The 16,474-nt window shown below is 43.9% G+C and overlaps 1 protein-coding gene across 3 annotated transcripts in view; it reads left to right on the top strand.

The window, feature by feature from the left end:
• The first annotated feature begins 447 nt into the window (after positions 1–447).
• The window catches only part of ARHGAP21 (Rho GTPase activating protein 21), a 187,756-nt gene continuing 171,729 nt past the window's right edge, over positions 448–16,474 (top strand). For 2 of the 3 annotated variants that reach the window (XM_048837866.2, XM_048837865.2), the window contains exons 1-2: positions 448–1,340; positions 7,393–7,508. In XM_048837866.2, coding sequence (XP_048693823.1) covers positions 1,277–1,340; positions 7,393–7,508 — 180 coding nt within the window. In that variant the 5' untranslated portion in view covers positions 448–1,276. The remainder of the gene's footprint in view (positions 1,341–7,392; positions 7,509–16,474) is intronic. The other variant, XM_048837869.2, reaches the window with a different exon arrangement.

The following is a 16,474-nucleotide window of genomic DNA, read 5'->3' as shown; positions in this document are numbered from 1 at the left end:
GGGGTGGGGGTCACACCGTGTTCTGTGACTTGTCCGCACCGGGCACGCCGTGCCGCTCTGGAGGGGGATGTGTCGGTGGTCTCAGGGGAGCTCTCGGTCCCCGAGGCAGCGGTTGTAAATTTCAAGAAACCGCTTATTAAAAATATAAACCAACTTGGAAAAATACCCTCCTGCACCCTCCCCCCACCCCCGGGCAGCCCGGGAACGCAGCGCCCAGCTGGCGCCGATCTGTGCGCAGCTGGCACCAGCGGCGCGATTGCCCCAGGCACCACGATGCGGGAATTGAGTGCGAGCTTGGCTTTCATTTGCCAGGCGGCACAGACCCGTCTCCCCTGAGGGAGTCGCTCAGGCGGCTCCGGCTCCTGCGAGGCACTGTGCGTGTGCGTTCAACCTAACCGCGTGCGCGGGCAGCTCGGGGCAGGAGCGGCCGGGTGGGAGGCGTCTGTGCGCGTGGCTGTGATCAGGAATAGCTCCAGCTAATGCAGAAAAACGTGGGGGCGTTTGATACGAACTGCCACCCCATCACAACCCCGACTTTGCTAGGCGTCTCCCGTTGTAATACGCGGGGGGTCCCCCCCACTTCGGGGCAGCGGAGGGGTTGTGGCGGGGACCCTGCAACTCTGCAGACGGCCAGCAGCTGGCCTGGCGGCCCCCGACCCCACCCTGGCTCCGGAAAGCTCCCTGCAGCAGCCTTTGCCGAGACGTTTTTCCTTCTCTCCGAAGTTGCTCAAAGTTGGTGACTTTCCTGCCTCGGCTCGGCCAAGGGCGCTGCCCCCGGCGGGCTCCTGCCCCGCCGCGCCTGGGAGGGGGGCTCGGTGGCCAGCGGGATTTCTTTCCACACCCCTGGGTCACGTACCCACCCCCTCCAGTGGCACGGCCGACTGTGTGTAGCGGAGGCGGTGGATGCTTCCCGCTCCCCCCGTGTCTGGGGCTCCGGAGAGGAGGCGGAGGAGGAGGAGGAAGAGGAAGATGACGAGCCAGTGCAATTAGCCTAACAAGGGACGGGTGGCGGCAGCGGCGACTTTACCCCCGCACTGACACATCTCCCCTCTCTCCCTCGCCAGCCATGAAGGTGGAAGCCGGGGAGTTCAGCTGAAGTCCAGGGGGATCGCCCTGCCCTGCCCCATGGCAGCTCCCTGAAGCCTCCCCCACGTCCCCGGCGCGGGGCCGGCTCGGGTTGCTGCGGGGCGTTGGGCGGGCGAGCGTGTGTTTTCCAATGAGGGCTCCAGAGGATTTGCTCCTCCTTTGTAACCGGGAATGAAATAATGGCGACCCGATGGGCAGCGGGGCCGCCCGGGGCAGATGGAGGCACCGAGGCGCCCGCAGGCAGCAGCCGCCAGGTAGGAGAAGCGGGGTGCGCGGGGAGGGGGGGCGGTCCCGTCAGGCGGAGGGGGGAGGCGGGGTGCGCGGGGAGGGGGGGCGGTCCCGTCAGGCGGAGGGGGGAGGCTGGGTGCGCCGCGCTAGGCCGGCTGGCGCTGAGCCCTGGGAATGGCTTAGCTGGAGCTGGTTTAATGGCCGCCCCCTCCCTGCCTCTCTCCTTCCTGCCCGCCCGCCTCAGCATGGGACGCTGGGAGCCAGGATCTGCGGTCCCCGGCAGCGGGAGGCGCCGCCGCCCCTCTAGGGGGGATCGCCGCAAAGTTTAAGTGGCTCCTTCCGCCCCTAACACACGCTCTTGGGGTGGGGGCAGCCGGGCCTCTCCCCCAGGTTTCGGGTGTTGTCGGGGTGAGGGGCAGCCTAGCCTGCCTGAGCCCGCCCCCCCATTACTCCCACCCTCCTCCGGGCTATCAGTGGCTGGGACAGCCTGGCCTGCCGGCTTCTTTGGAGCGCTCTTGGTGTGCGGACCCCCCCTCTCCTTTCGCAGGCAAGCTCCAGCACCTTCCAGTGAGAAATGTCTGTAGGCATAGCCTTTAACTCCTGGATATGCTGGTAGCTTGGTCCCTGAAGCCCCACGAACCTGCTGCCCTCAGCTCTGGTTTAAATGTCTGTGTGGGCGTATTTATAAGTCCAGGGTTGTTGGTGGAGAGTTCCTGTATGTATTTAGTTTTAAAAACTGTGTATTAAATGCCTTACAGTAGCACTGCCTTTTCAGAGTGGTAGTCCTGGCTTGAAGGGCCCCCACCTCAAACCCTTCATTCTACACTCTGTATTATGCAAAAAGAAAAGGAGGACTTGTGGCACCTTAGAAACTAAGTCTCTAAGACTAAGTCTCTAAGGTGCCACAAGTCCTCCTTTTCTTTTTGTGGATACAGACTAACACAGAAACTCTGTATTATAGCATTCAGTGCCCCCCAGTGCATCATAATTAATCAGTACTGGGCATCAAGAGTGACTTTATTCAGATCTTCTTGTATATGGCTTCAGTTGAACTGTCTTAATTCAGAGTTCAATAAGAAAATCAACATACTGTATATCTATTATACTGCAGCCTGCACAAATTCTAGCCTCTTTTCCCTGGCTGTCCTTGATATTAAGGAAGAATTACTTTTGAATTTCAGCAATATCAAGAATGCTTTTTTTCATTGAGGTCACCTGAAGTGTTACATAAAATCCCACATCTTTACATTGCATTTATTTATTTTATTTTTTAATACAACTGTTTCTAGTCTGCTGCTGGCCTTGACTCACTCCAGTGCCTTGATATAACAGGAGCACCCATGGTATTGTAAGATCATCCTAGTGTTGAGACCCCTGTGATATCTTAGTACAACAGGTTGAGAGGTTGGGACAAAGTGTTAGTCTTAATTCAGAATATGTTTACTTTAGTTTTGTTAGTTTATAACCTTAGTGGATAAACTGTGATGCTTGTGCTGGGTGGTGACGTTGTTAATTCCATTGATGATTTAAAAAAAAAGTTATCTGCATTACTGAAAGCTTGAGAATTCTTGGAAAATGCATCACTTAACTTTATGGGAAGAGAAGAAACTACGCTTTTTAATGCACAAATGAAACTACTTAGTAATTCAGCTCATACTGACTCTATTGGATCTTTGGCGCTGAGGTTTACATATAATCCACCCATCATTAGCATGGAAAACCATAATGAGTCCTTTGGAGTTGTTAGTCCATCATGTTAAGGACGCTTGGTAACTGTTTAATATGTACACTATTACCAAATGAACTAATTGTTATGGTTAAATTATATGTGAAAACATTTTTAATCCTTCAATTATAGACATGATAGTCTGTAGTAGCTACATTTTACAGGCAAATTATCTGTTGAAAATAAGCATTTATAGTTGAGATTCTCCACTACAGCAGTTGAATCATCAGTGGTACAACTGTGGATAGCATATGTGATGGCTGAACAGATCCGTCAGAGCTTGAAAAGTTAATGCCATTTACATGCTGCTGGATATTCTAGAAGTAGGAGTTTTTTGCTAGGCTCTAACTTTACAAAATATAATTTTGACCTAAGGCTGCCACAAAAGCGATTAGTGTTTCTAGTTTGGGACCTCCTCCCTTATATGGTTGGTCGAATTAGGTTTGTGTACAGAATTTATTAGGTATAAATGGAATTAAGCTCTTTAAAGTGTGAATTACCGTTTGATTTGCAAGACTGATAATTTGCATTGGGATATTAAGGCATTTCATTAATTTCTTAATGTCTGTAATAAAAGGTATTTTAAGTTTGCAGAAATATTATAGATTGCAGCTAACAGTGGGTCTCTTTCATAGTGTGGTCATCTTGACACAAGACAACATGACAGTTATGTGGACTAGATGGTGACAAACACTGTGTCAGTTTGGGACACCATTACCCATGTGCAATTTTTCTTCACAGTTCAGTATTACACATGTACATTTAATAGTTGGCTGCAAATTGATTTACATGCAGATGATGTTGGCATGATGTGAAGTCCTGAAGCATAGCTTGTGCTCACTATAGGGAGAGGAGTTGAGTTTGAGTTGCAATAAAAATTACAAGAATATAATTCCTAGCTAGTTAATAATACAGTTCCAAACCCTGTGTGACTGTCAAGTCTTGCTTTCAAGTCTTTGGCCTCGCCCTCTGTAAGCAAGGTAATATGATTTGATTGTTATGGCAAGAGAAGAAATATCCCATGAGAAGGGTTGTGTCTCTGTATCCATGCACACACAAGTGGGAGAATGAGGACACGCATCTTGGCTGTTTCAGCAGGTACATACTGTACCAGTAGTCTCCTGCTTTGTTGGTAGTTGGGTGCTCCACTTGTTCTGCTATGTCCCTGCACAATTCCTATTATTTGTTAATTTTTTAAGTATCCATATTTTTCTCAGAGGAACAGCCGTGTTAGTCTGTATTTGCAAAAAGTACTCCTTTTCTTTTTGCATATTTTTCTCCTGTTCTTTAACAGTTTTTCTTCTTGTCTTGGTTTTTAATTGTGTGGTGGCTTTTTCCTCTTTGCTTTTGCTTCCCCTTGCTGAAATGATTGCTGTGAGAGCAGAGATCAGAAACTTGGGCTTTTAGACTTCTGCCAGAATTTAAGGAAGCTGCTCCTATGGAGAGCAGTACTGGGAGCTAGCAGAAAAGGGAAGCGATTTCAGTGAAAGGGCAGCCCGCCACTCTTCTTGAAATTGTAGAAACAGAATTTCAAACTGGGGGAATGATCACTGAGCTTTCTCTATCACCACTGATCCTTCACTTTAAGGCCCTCTCCATCCCCCCTTCCCCGAGCATGTAAGGGAACACAGCATGTTTAAAAATGGAACTGGTATGGTACACTAGAAACTTCAGAGTTATGAACACCTTCGGAATGGAGGTTGTTCGTAACTCTGAAATGTTCGTAAGTCTGAACAAAACGTTATGGTTCTTTCAAAAGTTTACAGTTGACCATTGACTTAATACAGCTTTGAAACTTTACTAGGCAGAAGAAAAATGCTGCTTTAAATTGTCTTCTTTTAAGTGAAACACACACAGAAACAGTTTCCTTACCTTGTCCAATCTTTTCTTTTAAACTTTCCCTTTACTTTTTAGTAGTTTACATTTAACACAGTATACAGTATGTGGCTTTTTTTCTCTCTACTGCCTCACTGTATAATTCTGGCTCCAAATGAGGAGTGTGTTTGACTAGTATGTTAGTAATACTGAGGTTCTACTGTATTATAATCCACACTGGGGTTACCATCTTGGATTTCCTCTGAGAAGAAAGCATCCACACCACCACTTTCATAGCTTAAAAAGCTTCGTTTATTTTAAATAACCTTACTGCTTCTATATCAAATGTAATACAGGTGTGTGCTGATTATAATTTGTTTACTGCATAGAAAGTAAAAGGCAAAGACGCTCTTTGATGCACCACAAGCTCCGTATTGGAGAACAAACTTGTATTCCACTAGTATTCTTGCTTAAGTAAAAGCTATTAAGCACAGCTCTGAACTCCAAACGATATTATCACAGGCCTTTTTAAAAATATCTGTCCACTACCTTTCCCCTTATGCTAGCTAAAGATTTGATATGCTGGAGATATAGAGCAAGTAATGCACTACTTAGTTATAATGTTTCTTAGAAATGTTTGCACTAAAATCTAAAGATAAGAGGTCTCAAAGATAAGTTTCTGTTCAGTTTAACTACCAGCTAAATTGTTAGGAATAGCTGTCTTGGAAACCTTCGAAAGTTTTCTAAGTGGGAAATAAATGCTTGAATAGGGCTAGGTATCTGGAGGGTTTCTGTCTGTGAAGTCTGAAGTACAGTGGTAAAATTGACAGCCAATCAAAGTGTCAAGTCACAAAATACTGTATATATATATTTAGTAAGCTAAGGACTGTGTGTTTCCATAATATTTAAAACTTTATGGATGTATTTGTGGTCAAGCCTTTAAACTTTCTTTAAACTTATTACTTTGAAAGCACCACCTCTTCAGGACATCGTTGAATCTGGGACTGTAAAGGTTAGCCGGTGTGTAAAAAAAACATTAAATAGATTCATAACAAGTTTATGAATGCATGGACAGAACTTTGTCTCTTAGGATTAGTACTCCTTTCAGTAAGTGTGTGTAATTTGTGGTGATATGGAGTTGTGTACATGTTTCAATCAGAGAATAAATATGTATAATATAAATTCCAAAGTTACCAAAAAGGGTGGTGGCCAGCTTTCAAAATGGCTGGGTCAAGTTTTGCTCTGTCATGCTAGAATGACGCTGATTTCAAATGAGTTATTTTTGACCTATACTGGGGGAAAATAGAGTAGAAGTTGGAACTCTCTTCGTATGGCAGAAAACATTACCTGTTTGGAAATTTAAAGAATTTCTATTTTGGTACTATCTTGGGCTAATATAGATGAGGTATAGGCAGAGCCTTCTAATACAGCTATGGATAACAGGTTAGGCAATCCCCACCTCCACCAAGCCTAGTTGATGGCTATCCTTAAGGATTTTGAACCCTGCGCCATGCAAGTGGCCAAGCAGAGTACTTAGCACTTTTGTAGGAGGCACTTAGGATCCATTCTGCAAGATCACTAACCTCTCTGAATGCAAAATAACTTGGTCTGTTTTTTCTAATGTGTATTGAGCACAGATAATACACCTGTACACACTGCAGCAGGAGATGTCTAAATAGTTACTGTTTTTTTTAACTGGTTTGGTGCAAACAAAGTTTGAGGTCCAGTCTGGATAGGTTTATGTTCACTTTTGTAAATCTATTATTTAATCTGAAATTTACCAATTAATGTTAAAATGACATTTCACTGCCATCTCTGCCCCATAACTTTTTGTTTGTTCCAGTTACCTTTCTTTCTGACAGATGACTGAGGTGATTACAGGGAAAACTTGTTCTGCTGAAATGGTTTATATATTTCAGGATTATGCTTTTTTGAACTTGGCATACTCTTTAAAATGTGTAAAACATCCTCAGTGGTTAGACACTTCTTGTAGTTTAATGGTAACAGAAATGGCTTTGAAAAGGTAAAAGCTGCCCCACGTATTTTCTAACCATTTGGACAACACAACCCAGTTCTCCTTTGCTGGTTCTTTTCCCCAATGATAAGAGCTGGAAGGGGGCAGAAAAAGATACAAGCTTGTTTAATAGATACTGTTCAGTGACTTTTTTTCCCTACAGTTTTTATGTCTATTTTATATAGGCTAGAAATAGAATTACCGGTAAAAATTTTTTTAGGAAACTTTTGAATAAAAATGGATTTAAGCTGTTAATAACTTGTCATTGTTTTGAATAGAGCAATAGCAGGACTTATTAATGTGAGCTACTAGCTATGCAGTATACTTCCATGCAGGGGTTTTAAGTCCATATTTTGAGCTTAGTTCTTGCTTTGGTGGCAGTGTGCTATTCACCTTGTACAGGTAGTGGCCCTCATTTATTTGGCTAGATTGAAGGGTCCATGGGGATAATTGTCTTTGTCTGTTTATAAAAACCAAAATAATATATATTTACTTACTTCCGTCCTCCATGCCCTTTTCACAGGTCACTTCTTAAAACTTATGCTCTTTGGAAATGGACCTATGTCTTCGTGTGAGGTTGTTCAGCACCCAGTACAATGGGCTGTGATCTTGTTTGGGGCCAATGGGTGTTACAGCAAAGTAAGCATTAAACAAGACTTGGCTTTTAATATAAACGTAGCCAGTGCATCATTTGTACATGAATATGTCTAAACAGAGAATCCCTTCTTCGCTCCCAATTCCATGCTGATATAAATATTTAATAAATGTGTGCAAAACCCATAAAACCACATCAAAATACACTCTTTTTCCCAGAGAGGGGGTGCACTTTGGTTACATTAGCCATTATGTCAATGAAATATGCTTTGCGTTGTGACTTCATCTTTGTTCTTAAGGTCAGAAAACTATTAGTTTTATTTTTGCATTGTAAAATGCAACATTAATGCTCTCTCCAAAAGTAAGATGTTTAGAAAGTTGCTTCTATGTTTTCTTAGTAGCAGTGCTGCATCTATGTTTTGAGTATATTGCTAAGCTTTCCTTTTTTCCTTTTAGATCCATGTCCCCTCTGTCAAAGCTTCCTTCTTCAGTTCCTTAGTTTTTGGTAGAGGAACTGTACAAATAGTGCCACTGCTTCTTTCTGGGTTAGTCAGTGGGATATAAATGAATTGCTTTCAGCTGAAAGCAAACTCTGTTTTTGCCTTACATTGTCTGTCTTTAGTTATAACAGCTTGTGTACTGTGAGCTCTCTTATACAAACTACATTACCCAAAGCATTGTGGGCTGTCACTAGACTGAATAGGCATTGTAGTTTGGGGAGCTCGGTTATGGATCACGCTGTTAGTAAATACTTTGTGCTAGACATGCATTTCAATGTCAGTGCCCTTCTTTAATTCTGAAAAATACGAACAGCTGTTTAGGTTTTGAATCTTGCTTGCAGTCATGAGTTTACACCCTTGGGAGGATAGGTAGTGGACCTATTTTTGTTTCCAATTTCTTTATTCCCTTTTGCCAGCTGCTACTGCTTCACTGAGGGTGAATGAGGTGTCTCCTCTGAGGCCGGTACTAATTATGGATAGTCTATTTGCTTTTATATATACATCATTTGCATAATGTGTTGGGGGGGATACTGTATGGTTTGCACAAAGCACTAGAAAATGTACTGTAGGGAATAATCCTGCACTAGCATCTGGGGGTGGACTGTGTGTTCTAATCTTTCTCATTTTTTTGATATCTGTGAGATCTTACTCTTAAAAACCAAGTAGAACTCATTAAATCCTATCAGAGGGAAACTCTTAATTGGTTTCTGTTAAACAGTTGCAATCTGCCTAAATGAAATGAAAGGAGAGCCTTGACCCTGCTTCTAAATTAATCTTGCATTTGTACTTTTCTCACTTTGTAGTCATTGACTGAAATGGTAATATGATCCAGTGATACTGGAAGAAAAACTTGTATATATTCATTCACACTTTAATAGACTAAACATAAATATTCTTATTTTGTTGAATTGTGAGGGTTTTTTTTAATGATTGTCTTTTTTTAAAAAAATCTAGCGAAGTCCTCTAAAGACAATGGTGTGGTGCTTTTTTGGGTAGCTTGTACCACTCTGTAGTGCAAGGATTTCCTTGGATGGAGGAGATGTTGGTTTAGTCGGGTTGTGGGGATAAGTGAGAGTGTTTGGGGTTCCGTAATTCCAGCTTGTCAGAAGGGCCATTGGCAGCCAGTGTAAATGAGAGCCGAGTAATTAGTAACTTTTACCTTGGGGGCTAACCCAAGGTCCCTGAAGAGAACCGTATGACTGGAGGAGTGCAGAAGTAATTTAAGCCACCCTTGTGGTCTCTTCACACACCCAGCGTTGTGCAGATTGCTTCTTGGCCACAGCGGAGGATCTGGGCTAGTTTATTATATAATAAATGTACATGGTGAATACAAGAGAAACCTTTTTTTCTTAAAGTATGTCCATCTATGAGAATAAAGAACAGCCCTAAAGTATGTCCATCTATGAGAATAAAGAACAGCCCTAAGTGTATCTTAGTTCATTTTGGTTTGTAGTCATGTGTCTTTCATGTTGCCCTTTCTCTGGTTGCTGGGTTTCTCAAATCAAACCATCAAAATTTTGGTTGGTGGTTTTTTTTGAGGGATGCACACTTTCCTGTTTCTTGACTGCTGGTTGTATTTAAATCTTTAATATTTCCGTGAAACCTTATTCAGATGAAATAAAAAGTGGGTGCTGATTTTTTTTATATTAAGAATCCGGGAAGGATGTGAGAGAATGGGCAGTCTTTTTAAAAAATAAAAATAGGTAGCCTCCTTGGGAGGGCTGCTTAGGAATAGTTGGGGCATAGAAGTTGTGTATATCCAAATAGCTTAAACAGTCCATGAGACTTACTGAAGAAAGAGTAAATAGTGGGTGTGTGTATATTAAAAAAATTAACTTTGAAATTTTCCCTGTTTAAAGGAACATAGTCAAATACATGTAGAGAAATTATTTCCTCTTATGAGGATCAACATTTGGCAACGTGGCAGAACCTTTTTTCCTATTGGAACCTTTATTCCTTTTTGGTGCCACCTACGCAGATCTGGGAACTGAATTGAAGAATAATGTTTAAATTCACAGTAATACATTGTTGCAGCTAAACTGGCTTCTGATTTGGTTTGGATGGGTCAGCATGATCAGCATGGATGGGTTCAAACCTTCTTAGAACATGGTTTTTAAAAATGTGATAGCTTAGATAAAGGCTTAGGCTAAATATTTTGAAATTATTTCTAATGAGGCTTTTACACACCCATGCTGTTCGGCCAAACTGTTAGTCCATCTACAATAATAATTCATTTGCATTAGTACATGGAAACCTACACCTTGTTGAAATGTAGTTCTCTTGCATGGTAGATGGGTCTAAGCCCATCTGTAGCAATGCTGCTGGTGTTCAAGGCTTTCATATAGTTAAGCACCATTTACCTTGTGGGGGCACTGTGTTTTAACTTTGTATTGGGACGCTAAGACATGGCTGTGTTGGTAATTTAATTAGCACCTTAAATAAGTTTGTCTGAAACAATGTTTAAACACTGTTCCTTAATTCAACTTGTAGTCCAATGTAGGTTGACCTGATTTGAACCTGGCTGTTTCTTCATCTTTTTATGATTTAAAGGGCTAGAGTTCATTATATACCTAAAGGGGGTGCAACACTGTGGCCACCAAGGATTTCCCCTTTGCACACAAACAAAAAAAGGTGTAAAATCTTTTCAGAATTTTGGGTGAGGAATGGAAGATCAGATTTGGAGATGTTCACCAGTCAGTCAGTAGCTCCACTTGCTTTTACCCTTATCTTTTAGCACTGGTTAAGGCTCATTTGGAGGAGTTCACCTTTTGATAGGGATCTCCTGGTGAAAAGCAGTCTTGTCACATTACTTCCTTTCTCTTTACCTGTGGTTACTGTTCATTCCATCTCCCTTTAATCCCTTTCCTGATAAATAGGGACCTATTATGATTCCAGTGACAAGTATTTCCATTGTGCAGCCACACAAGCTTTTCATCACTCAACTGAGTCTTGCAAAATTCCGCTTGTTTACTCTTGCAGCTGTTTGTTTTTGTTGTTTCATCATCATTCACCATGGTAGAGGGCAGATAAGTAAACTTTGTGCCTGGATTGGTAAATTTTTATGACAAATTTACTAGCCTTTCACTCTGTTCCACGTATTCAAGACTTTCCCTTACTGATCTCCTCTGAATAGGGTCGGGCATTTACTGGGTGTTTTCACTTGTTCCGGTGGTCTTTCAGAGGCTGCTGAAGGGAGAGGATGTATGATACAGGTCAACTGGTGAAGTAGTGAGCCATAGTAACTGACTTGTAGGTGGTGTCGTTCATGATTTTTTTTTTTTTTTTTTAAATCCATAGCACTCAGTTTTTTTTTGTCGGTTATATTGTGATTAAAAGCTCAAAGTATATACTATACAGAATATGAACTTGTATCCCACTATACAGCATAGTTAAGTGAATTAGGCCTTGTCTACGCTACACATTAGGCTGACATAAACTGCCTTATGTCAACTTAACTGTGAGGGTATACAACTGCAATGCCCCTCCCACCAATTTAACTCACCTGCTATTCTGACATAGTAAAACCACCTCCAACAAGAAGCGTGGTGTTTATGGCAATGTAATTAGTGATGCAGTGTTGGCGTTGTCACTGAGTAGCTTATGTCTCCCTAAGTGGCCTCCAGGAGGTGTCCATCATGACCACTTTGGTCACCAGTTTGAGCTCTACTGCCCTACAGCCAGATACACAGGCATGCGCCCCTCCCCCTTTAAAGCCCTGGGAATTTTTGAAATTCCTCTTCCAGTTTGCTCATTGTGGAGAGCTCACATTGCATCTGTTTAGCTAATTATGCTGGCTCCCCCGGCATATGCACTCTTGCCTGGAGTACATCGGAGTTGTTGGATCTGATGGGTCTGTGGGGAGAGGAGGCTGTGCAGTCTCAACTCTGCTCCAGCTGCAAGAACTGATTGCTCGTGACATGGAGGAGAAAGGGCAGTGCCATGCCAAGATCAAGGAGTTGAGGCAGTTGTACCAGAAGGCAAGGGAGGCCAATCATCAGTCTGGTGTGTTGCCAAAGACATGCTGCTTCTACAAGGAGCTGCATGCCATCCTCGGCAGTGACCTCATCTTCACCACCAAGAGCCCGTGGCTACCTCAGTAGGGCTGGAGACAGTGGCTGGTGGAGTGAATTCTGAGGACACCGTGGTGGATGTGGATGTGGAGTTGAAGGATGGGGGACAGGCGACATGGATGTGCGGTGGCATGGCAAGCCAGGAACTCTACTTAAGTCCTGAAAGGTCCAGCCAGTTTTATGCTGTGGCACGCCTGATGCAGAAGAGGGGAGCTCCGGTAAGTACTCATTGAGCTTTGATGCTGCAGGGAGACATGAGGTAAATCTATGGGTAGAAGAAGGATTTAAATAACCAATGCAGGCACTGTTTGTATCTGCTTCTCATTCCCCTAAGCAGCTGGGCAGAAGAGGCCCTGTGGAAAAGTTTGTGGATGCCCTGGGAGTTCTCCATAGAAATCTCTAGGAAAATTTCCTGGAGCTACTCTCGGGAGAGCAGCCTTGTGTCTTCCCCTGCTGTAGGAAACTTTTCACCCCAGTTGGCAGTTATTTCTGCAGGTACCAAAGAAGCACACAGTGAGCAGCATATGGACCCAGTCTGCAGCCGTGCACAAGCAGGAACTGCACCCTTGCATCCTTGGTTATCCACAGGAGCGAGAGATCAGCTGCTATCACCCTTACTTGTGGAAAACGGTGCCATTATTCAGAATAATTGCCCTAGGCGCTTGCAGTGATACCTCTCTGAAACCCCTCCACCCTTAGTTTTATCTTCCCCCTCTCTCCCTGGGCTGAACTCACTGTGGCTGGGGCTTGCACCATGCTGTGTGCCTGCCAAGGGGAAGTGAGAAAGTGGTGTTTTTATAACTTGTTTGAATCAAGGCTGTGCGTGCACGCTCAATAGTGTTTGTGTCTATTGTTTAGCTTCTGCAGATGCGCCCTTAATGGTCTCCTCTTGCACACAGACTGAGCGCCTCTGTCAGATAAGGAGAAGAAACAGGAGGATTAAAGGAAGACCTATTCCAGGAGGTGCTGCAATCTTCTAATTGTAAGCAGAGAGGCTATCAAGGAGAAACTGCATATGGATAGCCAGGAGAGGAAATGGGCAGGATACAGCTGCTTCAGGACCAGACAGACATCTTGAGGTTCCTGACTGAACTGCAGATGGAACACATCTTTGCTTGCCTCCCCCTGCAGCTCATGCAGAACTGCCTTCCATGCCCTCCTCACACTTCCCATCCACCCCGCGTTCCTTGCATGTTCCTGGGCCGTCTCAGTACCCCATGCACTTCACTCTGAGGGACATGTATCACAGTGAAAGCTGGGCATATACCCAACTGTGAGAGCCTCATTTGGAAATGTGTTCTTCATTTTCATGTCCCTTTCAAAATGTAGTTATGTTTGTATCTCTGTTTGAATAAAAATGTACTTATAGAAAGCTAAGGAATCTTTATGGGTCTCCTACAAATGGTGGTTGCTGCTGAAATTCATATACAGGGGCAATCAGAGCATTTTCATTGTAAAACAAACATCCTCCTCCACCCCCCCAATCATTACAGGGTTCATACTACGCTGCAAGAAAACAGTACCTAGGTAAATGCATTACCTACAGACATGTTACTGGGGCTATTGTCAAACTGCTCCTTCAAAACCTCACTGATAGCCCCCCATTGAGCTCCATGCCAGCTCTGGTATCTGGCTGCTCAAAATCAGCAGCCAGCTTATCCACCCTTGAAAAAATCCCCCAGCTTCACAAATGTTATGCACAGCACAGCAGGATGCTATGACTATCAGGATATTTTCCTCATTGAGTTCTAACCTGCCAAAAAGGCAGGGTCCATGACCCTTTAATTGGCCAAAGTCATTCTGCACCTGCTGAGCCTGTTGAAGCACTCCTTGCTGCTGTCAAGGTTTCTGGTGTAAGGCTTCATGATCCACAGGGGCAAAGGGAAACGGGGCCTCCAAGGATCACTATTGGCATCTCCGCATCCCTGATTGGAATCTTCGGTCTGGAATGAGTCCCTGCTTGCAGCTTTCCAGGTCCGTGTTCTTGAAGATGCATGCGTCCTGCACCTTCCGTGACCACTGCACATTGATGTCAGTGAAATGACCCCAGTGATCTACCAGAGCTTGCAATACGATTAACAAGTAGCCCTTTCTGTTGATGTACTCCTCTGCAAGGTACTCTGGGGCCAAAATGGGGATGTGTGCGTCATCTATTGCTCCACTGCAGTTTGGGAATCCCATTGCTGCAAAGCCATCTACTATTTCTCACACATTTCCCAAAGTGCCAGTCCTTCATAGCAGGAGGTGATTAATGGCCCTGTACACTTGCCTCACTACAACCCCAACAGTGGACTTCCCGACTCCAAACTGATTTGCCACTGAACGGGAACAGTCTGGAGTTGCCAGCTTCCAGGAGCAATCGCCACTTTCTTCTCCACTGTTAGGGAAGTTCTCATTCTAGTGGTCTTTGTGCCACAGTACTGGGGCGAGCTCCGCATACCGTTCTAAGAAGGTGGCTTTTACACATCCAAAAGTTTGCAGTCACTCCTTGTCTTCCCATACCTGCATAACGATGCAATCCCACCACTCAGTGCTTGTTTCTTGTGCCCAGAACCGACAAAGCAGCTGCTCCATGAATGCCAAAAGCAATCTTGAATTGTTTCTTTCCATGGTGCACAGCAGGGCAGACACCACAGTGTCATTTAATTTGTAGCTCATGAAATACTACAGGATCAGCCACGTTGTATTCATAACGCTTGTCACAAGCCTAGAGAGCAGTGCAGGATGCATGCTTTGAGATAGAGGTGGTGGGTGTGCAGTTTACAGGGGCTGTTGAAAAGCAGCATGAAATGTAATTGGAACCCCATGGAATGATGGGACAGAGAACTGCATTATGGGGCAATGAGCCTGCCCCCATGAGACACTGGGAACCCTTCCCAGAACACCCAATGGCAGATGGTGGTGAGTTGCACAATGGGATAGGTACCCATGGTGCACTGCTTTCTCTGTCGATGTTGTCATTGGCTATCCCTTGATATGAGGCTGTCTGCTGGGGGAAAGGTCCTTGCTGAGACTTAAGATGGCTGAGGAGTCCAATTTGTTTTTGTTTTTCTACATGTGACAGGTGCTTGCTTGGAAAGAACAGGATGCTGTACCCTTTCCTTCCTTCCTCTACCGCTTCTCAGTCTCTTGAACAAGGCGATTCTCTTCAAAATTGGCTGAGTCTTGATGTATGATGGGATGCCATTGCAGTCTATTGCCAGCCAGCTCTTCCAGTTCATGGGGTCTCCCTTCTTAAGAGTTACTTTCACTGTGTCCTTGTAGTGTTTCCTCTGTCCCTTGCAGGTCCCCTTCTCTTTTCTCAACTTACCCATGGTGACTTGCTTCGGAAGACGAATATCTGCCATCTGTGCACAATGACCACCCAACAAAGTTGATGTTTCATAATCTTTGCCTCAAAACTGGTGATGTTAGCTGCAGAGAAAACATTGGTTTTGGTGCGATGGTCTTCCTATCTGATCTGGAGAATCTTCCTAAGGCAGCGCTGTTGATACCACTTCAGATGCTTAAAATGGCTTTAGTATGTCTTCCATGTCTCACACCATAAAGAAGAGTGGGGGTAATGACTGCATTGTAGACCAGGTTCTTAATTTCCATCTGCAGATCTCTGTTGATAAAGACATGATGGAGCAACTTTCCAAAGGATATGCTGGCACAATTGGTCCTATGTTCAATCTCCACATCAAGACTGGCTGTCTGGGAGAGGTGGGAAATGCTCCTTTTCCAGGGGTTCACCACCAATCACAATTCTGTCAATGCAAGATTGCCAACTGTGGATGTGCTCCGCCATCACAAGGAGAGTTGTGTGGATGTGCAAAAGGAGGTTTAATTACAGCAGAGGATGATCATCAACGTAACTAAGTTGACTTAACTTTGTAGTGTTGACATGGCCTTAGTCAACAAGCAACTCCATTTTCTGCAGTTGTCATGATTCATAATATGTAGTCATTTTGCCTTTTTGAAAATGTTGTTGTGTGAATGAACTTCAATTTCAGTTGAATGATGGATATTGGATTAATGGACAGTCAAATGGAAAAGAACCGTCTGTTTGGGAGAGCAGGTAAAGCCTTTAGTGGCCATTAAGATTTTCCTCACAAAACGTTCCCATGAGATTGTTTGTTTGTTTTATAATATACTATGATTAGTCTGGGCAGGTAACATACGTTACCATTGTTGTCTATCACTGTCCTTTTTCCAATGTGATGTCTGAACAAGCATCATGTAGTCACTGTTACAGGAATAGAAATAGTAACTGGGGAATCAGGAGCAATGCTGAATGCTTTGGTTTCTGGATTCCAGAAGGTCTGATACTCCTAGCATTTTGTATTTTTTTTTCCCCCTAATTCTTCTTGATTTTTAAACTTTCCCAGAGTAATGTATACTTTCATTGTTTTAACTATTTAGTAGCTGAGGCCAGTGGCCTTTTAGGTGGCTGGCTCTT

Source organism: Caretta caretta, chromosome 2 (assembly GCF_965140235.1).
Source record: "Caretta caretta isolate rCarCar2 chromosome 2, rCarCar1.hap1, whole genome shotgun sequence".
In the NCBI taxonomy this organism is placed as follows: domain Eukaryota; kingdom Metazoa; phylum Chordata; order Testudines; family Cheloniidae; genus Caretta; species Caretta caretta.
Note: the sequence above shows the minus strand (reverse complement) of the source record. Positions and strands in the feature narration are given on the sequence as shown.